The 18,762-nt window shown below is 39.4% G+C and overlaps 1 protein-coding gene across 1 annotated transcript; it reads right to left on the bottom strand.

The window, feature by feature from the left end:
- Positions 1-1,332: 1,332 nt before the first annotated feature.
- On the bottom strand, positions 1,333-14,534 carry ivns1abpa (influenza virus NS1A binding protein a). Its single transcript, XM_028027462.1, has 15 exons — positions 14,345-14,534; positions 10,044-10,322; positions 9,703-9,836; positions 9,424-9,593; positions 9,259-9,334; positions 8,992-9,165; positions 8,664-8,789; positions 5,745-5,855; positions 5,200-5,341; positions 4,890-5,114; positions 4,103-4,224; positions 3,736-3,862; positions 3,496-3,627; positions 2,972-3,145; positions 1,333-2,544 (listed from the first exon to the last, which is right to left on the bottom strand). The coding sequence occupies exons 3-15, from the start codon at positions 9,811-9,813 to the stop codon at positions 2,282-2,284; spliced, it is 1,953 nt and encodes a 650-aa protein (XP_027883263.1). The 5' UTR covers positions 9,814-9,836; positions 10,044-10,322; positions 14,345-14,534; the 3' UTR covers positions 1,333-2,281.
- Positions 14,535-18,762: the final 4,228 nt, after the last annotated feature.

Below are 18,762 nucleotides of genomic sequence, written 5' to 3'. Positions count from 1 at the left end.
CTGAGATTACACCGGCTGTTATAGTGAAGAGTTGCTACACGAGGAGACGTCATCCAGACAAAGGCAAAGGTAGAGCGGGGTTTAGGGTCACTGATAAGGAGAGCCAATAATGATCAGAACTTTGTGTCTTCAAAAAATCTCAGCACAGTTGGACAATGAACAGACATAGTTCAGATTAAACATTTTTCTGACGCAAAACTCAGCTTCTCAGAAAAATGAGACCAAAGAAAGATATTCAGTTTTAATCATCTTCTTATCTAAAGTAATGACTGCTATTTAAATGTTTATGTCATCAGGATTATGATTAAGGAATTGCAATTGTTTTACTCACAACATGTCCACTAGAACAGTTTCTAGTACAAGAGCATCAATGTGCACTCAGGTTTTGTTTCGAGTGCTTCGAATTTGAAAGACAGTCTAATAAATCAAATGTTTCACAAAACCTATACAAAAACTTTCTTGATATTCTAATTGAATTAAAGTATTTTAAATAAACATGTTTTAATGGTCAGACAGTAACGATGACCGGATTCAGGATTCAGTCCCTACTTTCTCCTGAACATGGCACATTTGCAGCAGTCAGGTGGCTCAGCAGATCACTGACACTGACTTGTGAATGAGCACAGAGGAGGGATTTAACCAGTTCTGACAGGCAGCCTTAGATGTCTGGGGTCATAAAAAAGCAGCCTACTCATCCGGCCCGGTTTCACAACCCACAGTCACTCTGGTTGTGCCTTCCTGCTTTCTTTTTTTCCTTTGGATAGTTGAGTCTCATCTCCTTGGTAAGATACTTAGTGGGACTGAAAATAACCTGGCTTGCTACAGTAGCCCATGAGGAAAATATAAATAGCTAAAGGTTAAAGGTAGAGGCCATGACACAGTAATTGGAGGACTGTAAGACGATGCAGTAAGAGCTAAAACTGGAGTCACAAAATCAGCTGTTGATCATTTATTAAAGATTCAAAGTTCAGTTGCCAAAGAATAAAAATTTGTTTTAAACCACATTGTACGAGAGTATTACTCCAAGGTCTGAGCTTTGTTGATAGTGTAAATGATTGACTAAAAGTGTTCCGGGAATACAGCCTTGAGGAACCCCACATATTTCTGTTCAGAATTCAAATTACAGAATGAAATAAATTCTAGTCTGCAAAATAGTCAGAACCCATTTCACAAACTACTAGACAATCCTTTGCATTCTTCCAATCAATATGTTTGATTGGATCAACTCTGTTGAGATCTCAGGATTTTTACCAGAGATGCAACTATAAGCTTTTGTTTTTTAAAAAAATATCAGTTATTTACCAACAAGAACAAAGAAGACTGAAGACAAAATTTAGATTTATATGATTTATTAATTAAGAAATGTTACAAATGTGAAATTTCTTGCACCAACATTCCTTCCAGAAAAATCTGCCAATGCCTGACACTTTAAAACACAAAAGGATTCTCTGTAAATTGCAGTTCTACGTACATCAACTAGTTAAAAATCACATTAAAATAAAAAATTGTTAGCAGAAGCATGGTTGTGCGTTTCTGGCGTGTGCACAAAAAAGGTCAACTAAATCTGGCACTGGTTAGATTCACGTAAGCGCTCTGCTACTACATCTATGTTACTGGTAAATCAGCAGTGTATAAAAATATAAAAAAGGCCATCATTTTAAGAGTCAAAAAACAATCCGGTTTATTTAAAATGACAGAAAGCTTTGACGGGTGTTTAGCAACTCACACAGAGTAAGGCTTCAAACCACTGACCTTTAAATATTTTGGGAAAAAAAAAACACAACAGAAATTTTCTTAAATAAACTTTACACATTTTCTGAACTCAAATTTTTACCATTTCAAACTGCCACCTTTCTAGGTGGTCTAATAGTGAAAACCCATCTAAAAACCCTCCATGCGACTAGCTTCTAAAACTTAAATGAAATGAAAAGCACTAAGTGTAGTAAATGTTGGCATATGACAAAAAAAAAATCAGAGGAAGAAACAAAATATATACAAGACAAAACCAAAATCTATGCAATATGCAAGAACAAAAAAAAAAAAGGCGTCAACGTTGCTTTGGGCAGCAATATTCCCTCCCCCCTCCCCGACCTGCTAAGATTAAGCCAGTCTTCACTGAAGACTCCTCACCTCAACATCCCCACCCACGTATACCCATTCAGACACGAAAACATCACGAAACACGATTACGTCACTAAGCCTGTTAGTTTGGAAATGAGTGAAGCACTGTGAAACTCCAGAACCCTGTTTCCCCCGTTTTCCCTCCCCATCTCCTCTCCCTTCACTCAGAGAGGGGAGATGGGGTTTTGGTGCAGTCGTTCCACTCATCCGTTTCGGGGTTGTACACCTCCACCGTACTGAGGAACTCGTTTCCGTCAAAGCCGCCCACGACGTAGATGGTTTCGCCCAGCATGGCCACGCCGGCGTTGCTGCGGGAGGAGATCATACTGCCAAGCATCCGCCAGTCGTTGCGGGCAGGATCGTACACCTCGACGCAGCGGAGAGCGTGGGAGCCGTCGAAGCCGCCCACGACAAACAGCTTGCCTGCGTAGAGGCAAACATCAGCAAATAAACAATCAAGAGTTCTGCGGTTTAGTAAGTTTCTTCAAAACGAACAGGTACAGGAATAGAAACCTGAAGGAAAATAAAATGAGGAACGTTTCCAAGTACGTCATTGGGACTTTATAGTTGGACTAGGTCATTCTAACCTGTGAATTTGCTTGGATCTAAACCATTTGATATGACTAAGTCCAGGGTCATCGTCCTGGTTCTTGAGCCTTTAAATCAATTCTGACCAAATGTTCTGCCACAACCATTCCCCCCCCGCTACACCAAGATCCTCAGAGGAAAGAGGCTGAACACAAATGCACTCCACACCTCCATACATCTTTTAACTTCCAATTCGCTTCATTTTACCGTGTTGTCTATGAAATAAAATCCCATTAAAACTCTGGTTTGTGGTCGGGCTCACCTGCGTGTACGGCCACAGCGGCTCCCCTGCGGGCCACGTTCATGGGGGCCACCAGAGTCCAGGTGTTGTTGTCAGGGTTGTAGCGCTCTACGGTGTTCAGGCAGTTCCACGACTCTGCTCCTCCAATCACGTACATGAAGCCATCCAACTCGCACACTGCAGCCTGGTGTCTCCCTGGAAACAAAATTGCTGCTGTTATCGATGCAGAGCCTGCTTTTTTCAGCTGCCGGAATCATCCTATGAAATTCAACACCATGCAGCTTCAGTACAGCTTTTTTTTTCTTTTTTAATCTTTACATCTCCAAATATGCCTACACTGATTACATTTATCTCAGCATGATATAGTCAAGGCACGCAAATTGCATTAGTTATAGTAGAATGCTACATTTCAAGTATCATATATGCAAATTTTGCATGCTAATACTGTATTTGCCCTAGTGGGTGGGCTTTCAGCACCCATTATGCTAACACTTGGTGCACTGTATTTGACATGTGCACGACTGTGGAACTGAATAGATACATACTGATGTTAAGGGAGGCACAGTTAGACCAGGTTTTCGCCACAGGGTCAAAAACGTCACAGTTCTTCAGGCCCTTCTGCCCGCAGGGGTCCGACCCTCCGACAACATAAAGCTTGTTGTTCAAGGAGCAGACACCTTTGGAGAGGACACAGCGGAGAGTCAGACCAGCTAGTAAATTGAGTTTAAAATGTTAATTAGGTTGTTCTTATGAAAAGATAATGATCCCCGGCGCAGCGGGCTGACCTGCATTGCAGCGGTTTGTCCTCAGCTCTGGCACTTGAACCCACTCATCAGTGTGTGGATCGTACATCTCCCCACTGCTCAGCTCATCAGAATGTCCATTGGAACCCCCGATCACATACAGCTGACCCTGAGGGAGGCGGCCAGGACACAAAATAGGGAATTAACACATTTTGAACTGCAGGGACCAATAAAATGCAGCAGAATAAGGAGCCCAGTTATTTGAACAAGGAGTTGATAAACACTTTGCTGTTTACCTAAGACAAGTGGAACGAGTCCTAACAGGTGCAAGTGCACTTGGTCAATATTCAAAATGCCACTTTATTATAGACTAAACATGTCTGAGATAAGAGCGAGCGGTTAGACCCACCATCAGTACAGCCATCTGGAACCGAGCCCTGGGAGTCCGCATGGGCGCCATGAAGGTCCAGCAGTCCTCGCTGGGGTTGTAGCACTCCACAGTCCTCAGACACTCTTCTCTGTTGTAGCCCCCTGCAGGACCACAAACGACCACCACACTCAATATCTGGGGAAGCATTTCGTCTCTCACACACACACCTGATACACCACAAAAACCACCAAAGCTTGCCAAGTATATTTGGTCTATTTTCTAGTGTGAATATCTTAGTACACCTGAAATAAGACAAAAAACAACTTATACGTAACTTTTCAGCAGGAAATAGGTTGTCAATAATTCCATAACATAATGAAAAAGTGGGAAAAATGTCTGGTTTTTATAATTGATAGTAAGGAACTACTAACTGAAAAGTTGCTTGTAAGTTGGTTTTGTCTTATTCCAAGTATAATAAGATATTTGTACTACAGACTAGACTCAAAATACTTGGGAAAATTTTGTGTTTTTACACTTATCCATGATGGATGTAAAAAAAAAAAAAGCTAGCTAGCTAGCAGGAGTATTAGCGGCTAGGTGCAACCTCCTGGAGTCACAGTGCAATAAAGATGTCTGTGCATGACTCAAACTGACATGTGACTAACATATTTCAGGTCAACCTATTTTTTTCAGTGAATTTAAGGCATTGTAAGTGCTTAATTTTAGATATTTGAATTTAAGACTTAAGATATTTTTGCAATCCAGACACCCTGCGAGGTGTGAATACTTTTAGGAGGCAATCTAATTGGATAAATTTAAAGCTTACCTGCTGCGATGAGTCTCCCGTTCAGGGCTGCGGTACCCAGGCCCGAGCGAGCATAATGCATGGGAGAGAGCGGGTGCTCTTCCAGTTCCTCTGGCTGGGCCTCAAAACTGAGACTCTTTATCAGGCAGGGCGTTGCCGTCGGAGACGTCTGGGGACTGTTGCGACCGTGCAGGAAAATCACACTCAGCACTCCGTCCAGCACAGCCAGACAAAGATAGTTGCTGTCTAGGAAGACGGAAAGAAAGAAAAAAATTAATTTAAATTCTACTTCAGGCAACAAACTAATGCACATCAATCAATAAACACTTACTTGTGGTCTTCTCTGAGGCGATGTACTTCCAATCTCTCCTGGTGGTTGGTTTTTGGACATTGGCTGCTTGGTTGGAGGGCGAGAGGCTCCCTGAAGAGCTGCAGCTCAGCTGTCTCTGGGCACTCTCACGCACTGGTTTCTTCTGCAAGAGCACAACGCAGCTACAGAAGCCGAGCTTGCACCACAGACCTGCCAGTAGCCAAAACCGAACACTAACAGCATCCCAAACCAACGCTTTGATCTGGCTGGGCAATCTACGGTCATTTTAACAAGCCAAGCACCGACATGTTGCCAAATTTTTAAATCAAGTCTCTGCTAAGTTTACTGGCAAAAGAAAAAGAGCAATAGACGCTCTCAGCTGACAGCAGCACACATATTAAGCCTGGGGTTTTTTGGCGTTAAACACACCAGATCTACACCAAGAACGGGAGAAGACGTAGAACAACTGAGGTCAAACACAAGTTGCTAAACTAAGCGCTGCACTGCCGAGTTATGCATCAGAGGCTTCCTAATTACAGTGAAGCCATCGCCAAGCAGTCGAATACCTGAACAAACTGAAGGTGGTCGTCCTCGCCACCAAACACCTCACTGTGCCCATCAATCACCAGCCCTCCATCCACCAGCTTATGGTCAGGTGAGTAGTAGAGGGTTTGCACCTGTAAGACAAACAGGAACAATACACCCATGTGGCTGTCTTCATGGCAACAGACTCAAAACCCCAACAACAAGGAGGGGAAGAGGAAAGAGGGAAGTCGGCAGAGCTGCGAACAGGAAGGGAGGGGAGGGACGAACATCTGGATCTTCAGTTGAATGGAAAACCTCCTTTAAAAAGACACACAGGCTTCTGCTGATGCACAGGCCGGGTTAACTGTGTGAGATCAAGAGCGGGAGCTGCTGAAGGGCTGTCAGTGGGTGGAGCTAGTTAATGTTGACTGCACTGCAAGAGGGAACTTGAGGAGAACTGAAAAGACTGCATCTGGAAAAATCTTCAAATAGACGGCGAGCGTGTGCGTCCGTCTTGGCATCGCGGCTGCTTCTAAAAGCGGTCGTTGAGCTGAAGAAGTTGGTCATTGTGTGGGCAGCCAAATCCAGAGAACAGCATCACATTTAGGCCCTGCAGCTCCAGCCAACAAAACAAGCTACAAAGAAAAAAAAAATAAGACTATAGCAAGCAACGGTGCTGCAGTCACACAAAGATAAAAAAAATTTTGAAAAACAATTTCAGAACAGAAAAAAATAAGAAAGTTTGCATTTGACAGTTTGTCTCATCAAGAGAGACATGTAAAATTACAAGTTTTCAGTCAAGAGGGAATTTTGAGTGGTAAAGGAATTGCACCGATTGCTTGTCTGTTGACCAGAATCAATGAATTTCAGCTTGACTGGTAAGTTGAAATTTTATTCAGTCAGTGAATGCACTGCCATAGCTAATGGGTCAAATCAAACTGCTAAAAAGTTTCCGTTCCAGTCAACTGCTTGTGAGTAAATATGTTTTATATCTACAAGTTTTTGGAATTGAAGCCAAATCAAGCAGATGTTTTACAAGATTTGTAGGAAACAGAGGTCTTATACAAAAAAAGTCAAATTTTCCACTAGTAACAAATTGAGTCTCTTCTTTGCTAGATCCAATTTAAATACAATTAAATTAATTATGCATCATCCAGACAAGTTTGTCTAAAGCGGAGATAAGCCAATCTTATTTGCCAATTTCCGATCATGTAAAGCACTGACCTGCAGATACCAATTTCAGTGAATCCCAATATCACAGAAAGAACTATAATAAAATAAAAATGAACCAATGATTTCTCAAAAGTTGCCCAAAGATAGTGAGCTCTTTGAAAACCTTTAAATAAAAGTAAAATTTTCTAGATTAGGGGAGAAAAGCACCTCAAGATAAAACTAAAAAGCAAATTTCCTTTAGAGATTACAATTCACTGTTTATCATCTTATTTTATAAGATTCTTTCAAAAACAGCTGTTCATGTCTTAATTTATGAGATGATGAATCTTTGCTGATATGCCATCCTCTATTTCAATTGTTCGTTTACTGCAACTATTAATCCTTAAGAAGTCATTCTCTCATAATTGATTATTAAATATTTACATAGGTGAGGCAATGTCACACACTGTGTGTGAGAGAGGGCAGTCCATATTACACAGGTCTGCAGTTAAACAAGATTTTAAAATCACATTAAAATTGATCAAAACTGGTATAAATAGCCTAACTAACAGCCTGAATGTATAGTTAAGCTTTCACTCAGTAACAACTACACACCTAAAGAGTGTTTGTGGATACATAACATCAAAGCGCTGTAGGGTCACAGTGTTTGAAAAATGGTCGTTCAAGCACAAAAATGATCCCCAACACTCACTCATTTCTCAAAGCATCTCTAACTTCAAGGGCTTGTAGAAGATATACACGATTAGGTGCAAAAAAGAAAAAAAAAATCTAAAAAAAAAAAATTTAAAAAGCACAATAATTTGCTTTAAAAGGAGAACCTCCAGCATAGTTTTGAAAATGTAGGGGCATTTTTAAATGTCAATCTAGAAAAATGCTCAATTTAAGCAAAAAAAAAAAAACTGAAAAAAATAAATAAATAATCTTTTTCTGTTGTTCAAAATGGAATCTGCAAGTCATAGATTTACAAAAATAGAAACCAGCCAAAGAAGCTGATCGTGATACATTTCAATATATATTTTCAATGGATACAATGTAGAGTAAATGGTTAATGTAGTGACTGCTTAATGCTTGTGAGTAACATGATCTGGTAAATTGAGGAATGGGATGTAATCTGTATGCATGGAGGGGACAGATGGGTGCACAGTATTGCTTGGCTGCAAAGAGGGGATGCTGAGAGGCAGCAGTGGTGCTCCTCTCCTCCCCGTTTTCTTTGACTCATTTACCCTGGTGGCTCAGTCCTGGCTCCTCAGTCTGGTCTCCTGCTGATGATAATAAACCTACAGGGGAAAATCAATGGGGAGGAGTGCCTGTTAGTGCTGGAGCAACAACCTAGAACCTGTTCAGATAGTCAAAAAAAAAAAAAAAAAAAAAAACAGAACAAAACCAGCAGTGAAAAAGCAGAACCAAGGACCAGACCTTTGGGAACCTTTTGAGTTTGTGTTTCAGATGAGACGAGCCCTGCAATATTAACATCGGGTTGTGTGTAAACCAACCACATACTCACAAAAAAAAAAACAAACCCAAAGGAGAAGCAAGAGCAAGCAGTAGCTCTTATTGGCTCACCTCTAATTTGACGTATGGATCAGGAATACAGTTTCATACTCCAAAAACCTCAAATCAGAGGAAAACAAAAGAACAGTCCTGACAAAGGAGCATGACATCGGCATGCCAGTTCTACTTCAATCTCCTTAATGACTTCTTGAAGTCAACAGGAGGAGGAAGGAAGAGGGCAAAGTAAGACCAAAAGAACTGGTCAGAGAGTTGAGGCAGCGTAGTCTGATACTGACCTCTTCCATCAGTCGCTCCAGTTGGTCTCCATTCTCCCACAGGCTACGCTGCACCCAGTTTAGCACCTTCGAGTAGAGTTTGCCGTTGCTGGGCAGGGTCAGGTTGTCTTCAAGTATCACTTCTAACTGTAAAATATAAAAAACAAAATTTAATGCAAAGGTAACAGCAGGCTAACAGGTTGCATCTCAGTCACTTCAACTGTGGCCTTTAAATTCATCAATGCAGAAAAACACAAATATGAAAAAAATCTATTTTCTTCTAGCATTTGACAACTAATATTCTAAAACACTCAATGTTTTTATGTGTTTAGTTAGTTTAAACCATTACCTTTAATCTGGGAAGTTTGAGGAAGTCCTCCTGTTCAGATATGTCCAGCAGATGGTCCTGAATGTAAGCATCCACCTTGGCCAAAAGTCTGCCGTCGCTCATGGAGTTGGCAAAGTTTCGGAAAGAGATGGCGTTCTGGGAATCCACTTTAGACAGCAGGTAGTCACCACAGATCTAAGGAACAACAGGTTTTAAGATTGTAAAAATAATAATAATCAATGTGTAAGATACTTCAAATAATTAGTTGTGTTTTAAGAAAATGCATACCTGTTTAACTCGCTCCATCTTGAACCGTTTGGCTGCAGAGTACACATCCTTAACCAGCTCTCTCTCCGCCTTTAATCTGCAGCAACATATAAAGGATGTGATTTACTTCATAAAGCAAAGAGCTGTGTGCATCAGGCGAACTAAGGAGAAAAAACAGCTACTAACTGGGCAGTGTAGGCGTAGTTAAGCAAAACCTCCACAGCTTCAGGGTTCAAGTCCTCAAAAGTGATATGAGAGACTCCATGAGTCTCGATATCGCTGTTAAAGATCTCAAACAAGTACGGACTGCAGCACGCCAGGACAGCGCGGTGAGCCATCAGCTCATGACCACACACCTGGAAAAATTAACCAGAAGGTGTCAAAGTACGCTCAAGTGAAATGAAAAAAAAAAAACAATTTGTTTAAATGCTCTGCTTTTAAAGGTAAAATAAAGACATTTTGTACCTGCAGTCTAACGTCGCAGAACTGACCACTCTTCCTCAGAGCGTTCATTTTGGCCACGGTGGAATCCAGGAAAGTCTCGTCATCAAAGATCAAATAACCGTTTGGAGTCATCTTGGTGAATTTTGATTATATTCCTGAGAAAAAAATGATGCATGAAATTTATTATATAAAACAGCCGCTAGAAGGCATGTTTTCTGCACAAGGTGCAACATGCTTCCAAGCTGTCCATCTCCATTCAACGATGAATAACTTCAACTACTGCATTACAAAGGAGGATTAGAATAAGGTGCTTGTAAGGCGCATTGTGTATTATCTATTCTACGCATAAGTCATAGGCTTACCTAATAGACAAAAATCCAAATCCAGGGAAACGCCACAGCTGAGCATAGAACAGAAACAGGCGAAGCAGACCAAGATCTCAGCAGAACCAAGTCTTCTTCACCGGAGGAGAGGGATGGGAAGTCGTCAGAAGAGATGCCAGCCGACTACGAGCTGCGTAACAGGGAGAAGGGGAGCAGTCGCACGGACAAACTATCAGGCTTGAAGCGACTGTAATCAAGTCCTTGAGATCCCGTTGGCTATAGAGTTGTACTTATTCTCTGTTGGTCATACATTATAACCTAAAAGGGAGAAATAACAAAAAAAAAAGTAGGAAAGCTTAGTCATTTTTTTCCGATAAAGTTGCCTGTTCTTTGCACCAGAGCAATAAAAGCATGAGTCCCGTCCATGCAGTTAAAGAAGCAACCCGAGATGGTAGTTAAAATGCGTCTCATCCCTATCAAGATTCACTCTAAGTTCTCCTTCCAAAAACATATTTTCCCAAGCACACAAGATTCTTCCCAATCATGAAAATGGATCAAAACTAGGAACTCCCAACCTTTGCTGTCAAGCACATCGTCCAACACCATGTGCTGTGGTGCATTTTTGTAATTTTATTTTTAAACATTTTTTTTAAATTACTTTGATTCATAGATGAGGATTCTTCACTTTCCACTAGATTCAAACAATGGAAGGTTTTAAGATATCTGCAGCACATATTTTAATAACATTTACCAAATTCAGCTAGGAAACTTGATAAAAAAAAAAATCCTGTACAGCTGTCTATTTGTTTCACACTCCTACCTTAAATCTCTACATCAGCGGTCAACATCCCACCTGTCCAGGAAGAATGTCTTATTTCAATTCATGTCAAGAACTTTGTTGTCACTCTGAATTGAGACCTCTCAAATAGTGACAAGTCTGAGGAGCTGGCTCCTCCTCCAATGGGAGTCCCTTCAGTCACCCTGGCCAATAAGGAAAATGCTGGGGTCTGTGTGTGATATCGCCAACTGAGAAGTTGGCGATAAACTGGATTTGTTCAGAAATGCAGAAGTTCACAACACCTAAAGCAAAACACTAAAAGCAGTCAGAAAGAGTGCATCTTCACTTTAGGAATTCAAATCTAACTTTGTGCTCTGCAGTGTTGCATCTAAAAGAAGTACGAGGTTTCCCCCCCAATCAGAGCCTAATCTCAGTTGTACCAACAAAAGACCTTAATTCTAGAAATTAACACCATTCTAATCCGATGAGTCACCATGTCTACCATCTGCATATTGCATTTTATTGGACAAAATCTGCCAAACGTTTTTCTGTCATCCAATATTGAAAAAAAAAAAAGGACAAGAAAAACCTGAACAACCACATTGTCGGCCATTAAATCCACACGAACCGTGAGGTTTTCCTGAAACTCTTTAATTATACTACAGGAGTATAATTCATACCAATTTTAAAATTCTTTTGCTGATGTAATATAATTATCGCTACAACTGATGTCATGGATAGTAGTAGTTGATTTAAAGTTTTTTTTATATATATATATAAAATCCTCCATTGTGTTTTAACAGATTTTTTCATGCACTCACACAATATTTAATAGTTTTCTGCTTTTCCAAAAACACTAAGAATTATTCCTTACCCTTTAAGACTTCCTCTACGGCTCTTTGCTGGCTGAGTAACACAATGTACTTCCAAAAGGAGAAGCCTCATGCTCTCTATAAGCTGCTTAATAACCACCATCACACTGACCCTCTGATGTCTTGAACATAAAAACCCCAAAGGAATACCATAAAAACATTTACAAAAAATAAATTGTCTTTATGGCATATATTCACTGAAGAGAAAAAACAACAACAAGGAAGTGCAACAGGCAAGCTAGTCTTGAATAATTTATGTCTGTTCAGAGAAATCCCTGTATATAATTAACATCTGTGCAAGAAAAGGTGTAAAGGAAATAAATGAATAATCCAAGACAGTTTTTCAGTGACCTACTAAACTCATGACCATGTCGCTCAGCGTAGGTCTAATTTTATGAAGGCATAAGAACAAATTCCAACTTAAAACAAATGGGCAAAATGTAATAAGTAACTACTTAAGTAGCTTGATAGAAACTCCAAAACAAACAGACCAATCTCTCAGTTACACAAAGAAATATTTGACCAGTAACAAAAAGACTTCTTAAGTCTCCTGTAAAGGTCAATAAATTAATGATTTAACAATTTAAGAGTAAACCAGAGCTTTTCCCACCCAAAGGTGTTAAGTTATTTAATTTGTTCAGTTATATTGTTCACTTTATACTTTAAACGGTGCAAAAACGGGAAAAAAAATAAAATAAACTTTGTGCGCTTTTATTCAACTTGCAGAAAGAAATTGGAAGAACTAAAAATCTGAATCAGCAGATTACAAACTCTAATCAGAAATCAGCTACAAAACATCAGATTGGTGCATCTTTAGTCATCTCAGAAAAAGGCAGAAGCCATGGAGAATGCTACATATAGGTTTTTATATTCCAGCACACTGCACGCATTCATTCGGTCCGATTGTGCATGGATGAACCATTGACCTACTTCCATGCTGTTACGCAACATCTGGCAGAAGATTCCTGGTGGAGGCTCAAGTGTTCAACTCCTCCACATTGCTAGGTCCACCATAATAACTCATACAGTCTTGTTTTCATTTCACTGACAGAAGCCCTGGCAGCCATGCCACACCCCCCAACGCTCTAGATGGTTCTTTTAACACATCGTTTCCACTTCAGTCACAGTATTAGCCATTTTACTCTGAAAGCTTTGCTAATTGAAAGATAATGCCTAAGTAAGTAATGTGATTGTTGATTGCAACCAACAAGTGCACACAAGATTCATAAGTAGAACTACAGCGATGAGAGGAAAAATCCATTGAGGGGAGAAAAAAAGAACAGAACAAGCAGATGGAAAAAGAAGAAGAAGAAACAAACAGCAAAAGAGTGCTATAAAGAGTGAGGCTCTGTTGACCGGCTTGTTACAGAGGGGAGCTCTGATTGTATTTTCCCTCTCTCCAATTATTCCATCTGATTAAACAAGCACAAAAGTACAGGTCTGACGCTGAACAATCAATGCTTGTTAGACACGCCCCCTGGTGGCGAAGTGAAGTATTGGGGAATATTTCCCCCACATTCACGGAGTGGAAATTTACCAGTTGAATTTTAACATAAACTCTCTTTAAGTAACAACGACTGTAAACAGGACAGCCACTTTACACGTTTTAAAATTAAAATGATGGTACCAAACTGAAATTTTATAAGATTTATGTAATAATAAAAATATGAAACTAGACATGTGACGGAAACACCCCGCCCCCCACCCTATACAAAAAAAATCCCCAAAACAACTTTCAACACAGCGCTTATTGTAATCATTTGATTTATTTATTTAATCTACTGTGAATCAGTTTAGGAGATTATTAAGTTCATAGACATGGTTTTATCATCCATCAATTCGGAATAACCACGTGGTTTTAATTTTAAAACCATTAATACCAGAATACCACTGCATTAGGCCATGATTTACAAATATAAAATTTAAGAACTGATGAAAAGAACGTGTGTGCACAATTTCCATGACTAAGAAGCACAAGAAACAAGAAACAAAAAAAAAAAAAACACGACACAATATGGCACTAAAAGCACCATCCCCCCTGAGGGCACGGTGTCTCATGTTCTTCTGTGAGAGGCAACGTACAGACACACAGCCTGTAACAGCAGGGCCCTGATGGATGGCTGCGAGCCAGAAGTCATTTACTCTGCTCGCCATCGGAATCTGGGTCAGGAACGGGGAGACCCCGTAAGTATCCGATTAGGCTGACTCGACTTCGGCACACATTCCAAACGTAGACGATTCTAATAATTTTACTAACGAGCCAACTGAAGAAAGGGGCAGCTAGCAACCAAAAGGGATGAGGTCCTGAAGCAAAGCAGATGTTAGCTTTCCAACTGCACAACCTGCTGCTTACTTGCAGCTCAGGATGGAGAGCCGTGTGATGGCCACGGCGGCATGAGTCATTAAATTAAACTATCAGCAGCGGATCGTAGCGGATTGTTCGTGTGTTTAGTCGTTAAAGCGGAAAGAGGCGGTTTGAGCGACATTTCCGCGCCTCTTCAACATTCGCTCTATTTAGTTTCCTTTGTTACATCTCAACCAGAGAGCATAAACGAACAGTCACCGCCAATTCAATAGCTAATCTGTAAGACAAAAGGTTTAACGGTTCTCAACGAACCGACCCCTAACGACTTAACAGACCAATAACGTTGGTTCACAAATGAGAAAGAGGAAAAGGAGAAAAACCTTACCTGAGGCTTTTGACAACAAGCGATATTAGGCATATTTAATGCGAATTCAGAGTTTGTTGGTTGGGTTTAAGGAGGAGACGCAACGCGACTTCACTCAAGGCTTGTAGCGTGATTAACAGATGTCTATTTTGTCACTGCGGAACAAGCACGTCCACTCAGTCCAGGATGGAATGGCTGGCGAAGAGAAGGCGCGCTCCCGAAAAATGACTTACGCTGCTTGCGACGTCATTAGTGGGCGGTGCTACAAGCTTTTTAACGCCCAAGCGGTCGGGGTATGGAAGGCTATTAAGACATTTAATTAATTCGCGTGCGCATTAGAAATCTATCACCACTTAAAATTGGTAGCCGAAGAAAATATATCAAACCATCTTTTAAGTAATATTTTTATCTACTTTTGCTTATTGAAGATCTGGTCCAGGAAGGAAATCAAAACAGCCCCTTTACCAGTGACATTGGGAGTATTTTCAAGAAATTAAAAAAATTTATTAAACACAATAGACAAATGTGTTTTTCAAGAAAAGAATTGGCAAAATTGTTGATTTATCCTTATTTGTAAGATTAAGTAAGATAATCAGTAATTCTGTTTTGCATTTCTCTATTTTACATTTTATGATCAGACCTGGTCCAAAAAAGAAATAATAATGTACTTTTCATAGTCAAAAAGTACATTTTAAATATTTTGAAGGGCTGCTTCCCAACCTAAAATCAGTGTAGCAATTCAGATAGGTGTTCAGGTATCTCAGGTGACATTGTTCCTAAAACAAATGTTATTTTGCTTTCTATTCACTAGAATTTTTAGGCCCTTTAAGATGTAGATTGTTTCTGTTGAGGCTCTTCATATTAAGTATAACATGATATATAGTAAAATTCTGCATTTTATTAAGCATATGGATATCTGTTAGTGATTGTGCTATTTGGAAGCTGAAAGTTGTTTACAGATAAATGGGGGAAAGTGGCCTAATGGTTCAGAGCAAGATTAATAGCGTTAGATAATGAATTAATTTTGACTTAAATTAAATGCACTATGAGTATCAAATTTAAAGCGTTTCAGGTGTCATTAAATAGCAACTTTGCTTGCCGTAAAAACGGGGAAGCTCTGTAAGAACGACCATGTAAGTGGTTCGACCGACGTGGACCATTTTCTAAAGGGCTCTAAGGAGGAATAAGTTTGATGTCCAGATTTTTTTAAAAACGAAGAAATACATTCTACATAATACATAAGAAAGAATCAACAGAGCCTAAATTATATAAAATGATCCCTAATCCCTAATTACATAGTAATCACAAAACACCACAAGAGCAAAACAATCACTGCTGAAAATTCCCAACTACAAAATGACCAAGAATTTAAAATAAGCAGTTTGCAATATGAAAATAACATAAATAATAATAAAAAAAAACAAATAAAGTGAAAATGACTTCTTGTCACATTTTGCATTAATAACTATTCCAATCAGATGTGGTACTATTTAGACCCTACTGCAAAATCCAGAGTAGACAGGCTAAATGCCTGGTAAATGAAAGGATCACTTTTGTTTCACTCTTACTGTTTTACTCCTCATTTCCCTTAATGTGTTAGCTCTGACTCATGGCATCTAACTGAACAATCACCCTTGCATGGGTCATCTCATGTCCATTAAGAGGGAACATCCGGGCCAAATCTTCCCTGCAGAAGCACACACACGTCACTGAACTCATTCACATGCCTTGACTGAAAAGAGCTTAGTCCTACCAAAGCTCGCCTTTAATTAGATTAGATAGCAAGGCCTAGTGTTATAACAAAGGTGTCAGTCAGAACTTCGCAGACTAATTGTGATGCTTCACACCTTTACATATACCCATGGAAGAGCAGAATCCGAAAGAAGTAAGTGATAGTCTTTACTAAAGCAGTTTATATGCAAATTTAATTTTATAAGCTTTAGTGTGTAGATTATTCTAACACATGTCTCCATTCATGAAACAATGACAAAAAATGATTGGTTGCCAAGGAGGACATACATGAAATTTCACTTTTTATGAATGAAGACCAGGGCCTTCTATACACAAACATCTCAAAGGACCAATCACTACAAATGTTACAATACATTTGTTGTATTTGTTGTTTATTTAAACTAATCTCGTACATGCCCACTTCCAGATAGCTCTGAGTAGCTTTCCTGAGATTATAAAACACACTGTGCTGTAAGGACAACCACAACTCCAAACCATTCTCAGGACACCATTTGGTGCTCAATGAAAGGTTTGTCTTTACAAATGGTCTTTGGAGTCTTTTACTATCAGCATTCCCCTGATGGTCTGCAGAGATGAATAAGATCCCCTGGCAGGCGCTCAGGCTATTTTCTCAACACTGTGGCTAGATACTCAGACACAATCCTTGCAATTACCGCTTATAGAGTACAGCCAACACACTCTGCTCTCTTCTTTGGGTCTGTACTGATTTGGCTTAGAAATAGAAGTAGTAAAAGGGGTAGTGACTTTTCCATATGTCATAGGAAAAAAGCTGAGTTGTTTTTTTAGTCATTGTAAAATGTAAAAGCCCATTAGGAATTTTGCACAATAATTACAGAGATGTATAAAGTTAATGATTAAATCTGACAACAACAAAAAAAAAAAAACAAACAACAAAATAGATAGACTAAAGTTTGTAATTGTAAAGTGACATATTGGGGAAAAAGTTCAAGAGGCACGAGTTGTTTCGCAAGGCATTGCATTTCATGCATTTTATGCATTTCATGCATCAACACATAAATCGAAAAGAAGGACACATGTTTGGTCATGTTTCTCTGTGAATGATCAGTTCTTCACAAAAAATTCCCATTTTCTGCATCCAGACTGTATTTTAGAGGCATGCTTGACCTACTCTAGGAACCAACACAAATAAAGGGACAGAAATAGTCAACAAAAATCTACACACACCCATTTACATCTACAGCTTTCTGAAATCAATAAAATATATGAAACACAGTTGCTCCTGGACGTGTCTTGATCTTCATGCCTTTCAAGTTTAGAATGGCTCTAAACACTGAAGCAGCGTGTGGTGTAAGTGTTTGGCCTCCATCTTTTCACATGCAAAAACATCACAGCTCTTGTTTTGCTGAGTCATCTTACGGGCTCTAGCGCCCCTCATTCTTTATAGAGTTGCTCAGTGAAGCTGCAGAAATGTTTCCTGACAAGGACACTATAAATATTTTAGGAATCCAGGCACATGCCCACAGCTGCTGAGAAAAGGAGGCTACATACAAGATGGATGTTAAAGGACATGAATCTGCAAACACAAAGATTTTTATATCCTACTTTTCTCTAAATTCCCTGTGCCATTTTGGTAGTCTGTTAAAACTGTCATGGCCCTTTAAATGTTTAATTTCAATGTTTAAGAGCAGCCTCACCACTTTGTCACTATGTACCACATAATCTTATCACCAAGCCATAGCGGTCCTCGGTCACAAACCATAAAATTGACATCACCAATCATCTGAGAGACTCAGTGAAACCTCAATGGCAAGATTTGTTTTGAGGCATGTTTTACTAGCACCTTGTGAAGTCTGGGATGTCACACAGTCTTCATGTCTAGAATCACCAGACCTCACTGATAAAGATATTTTCCAAAGTAGTCTAGCATGAAAGGGTTGCTTGTGCTACCATGATTTTTTTTAATCATTTCACATACTGTATCTCTTTTGATGTCATTTCCGTTAAAAAGACTTAGTATACAGCAACTAAAACAAATATATGCTGTTTTTTTAAAAAAAAATCTAATTTATTTTGTATTACTGAAATCTCATTGCAATGTAAATAAAGGACTTGTTAAAATTACAGTCACCGTAGCTTTAACTGCTAATACAAATGAACCAATAATGTGGAATTACAACAGGTAGTGGTAATTTCACTTATGGAAAACCATGTACTTTTATGGTTATTACTCTTTTTAGACCAGACTTATTTCAGATACGAAAATGGAGCTAGCTACGAATGCTCTTATTCAACCATAGGGATATGTTTTGGGGTTGCACAGTGTTATTTTCCTGCCATTTTGTATGTCAAAAATGTTTAGTTTTGGTCTCATCTGACTATAGCACCTTTTTTACATGCTGCTACCCTGATGCAACCTTTCTTCTTGCCACTGTTTCATCAAGGACAGACATCTTAAATAAAGCTGCTGATGATGTCAGCTTCATTTAAGAGGTAGTTTCTAGGTAACACTTCAAGCATGACCTTGGCAACTGTGACTATGCAGAGAAACACTGATTATTGCTCAACCTCTCGACTTTCAGAGATGAAGGCCTGGCTTTTTTAAGTTTCCTAAGCTGGAAGAGCCACATAGATCTGGATGTCTATCCTATGTAGGTGAACACCCTTTTAATAATTTTAAAAAGTACGAACAAGCATTGACTTTTACAATCAAGGGTCAGGATAAAGAG

The sequence above is a fragment of the Xiphophorus couchianus genome, chromosome 9 (genome assembly GCF_001444195.1).
Source record: "Xiphophorus couchianus chromosome 9, X_couchianus-1.0, whole genome shotgun sequence".
Taxonomy (NCBI): domain Eukaryota; kingdom Metazoa; phylum Chordata; class Actinopteri; order Cyprinodontiformes; family Poeciliidae; genus Xiphophorus; species Xiphophorus couchianus.
Note: the sequence above shows the minus strand (reverse complement) of the source record. Positions and strands in the feature narration are given on the sequence as shown.

Bases quoted from the DNA above. Each gene is read 5' to 3' on its own strand.
- ivns1abpa (XM_028027462.1), bottom strand. From the start codon at position 9,813: ATGACTCCAAACGGTTATTTGATCTTTGATGACGAGACTTTCCTGGAT. The intron at 3,628-3,735 runs GTCAGCCCGCTG...TCCTCTCCAAAG, and splicing joins GACAAACCGCTGCAATGCAG to GTGTCTGCTCCTTGAACAAC. The intron at 2,545-2,971 runs GTGAGCCCGACC...GCCTCTACGCAG, and splicing joins CGCTGTGGCCGTACACGCAG to GCAAGCTGTTTGTCGTGGGC.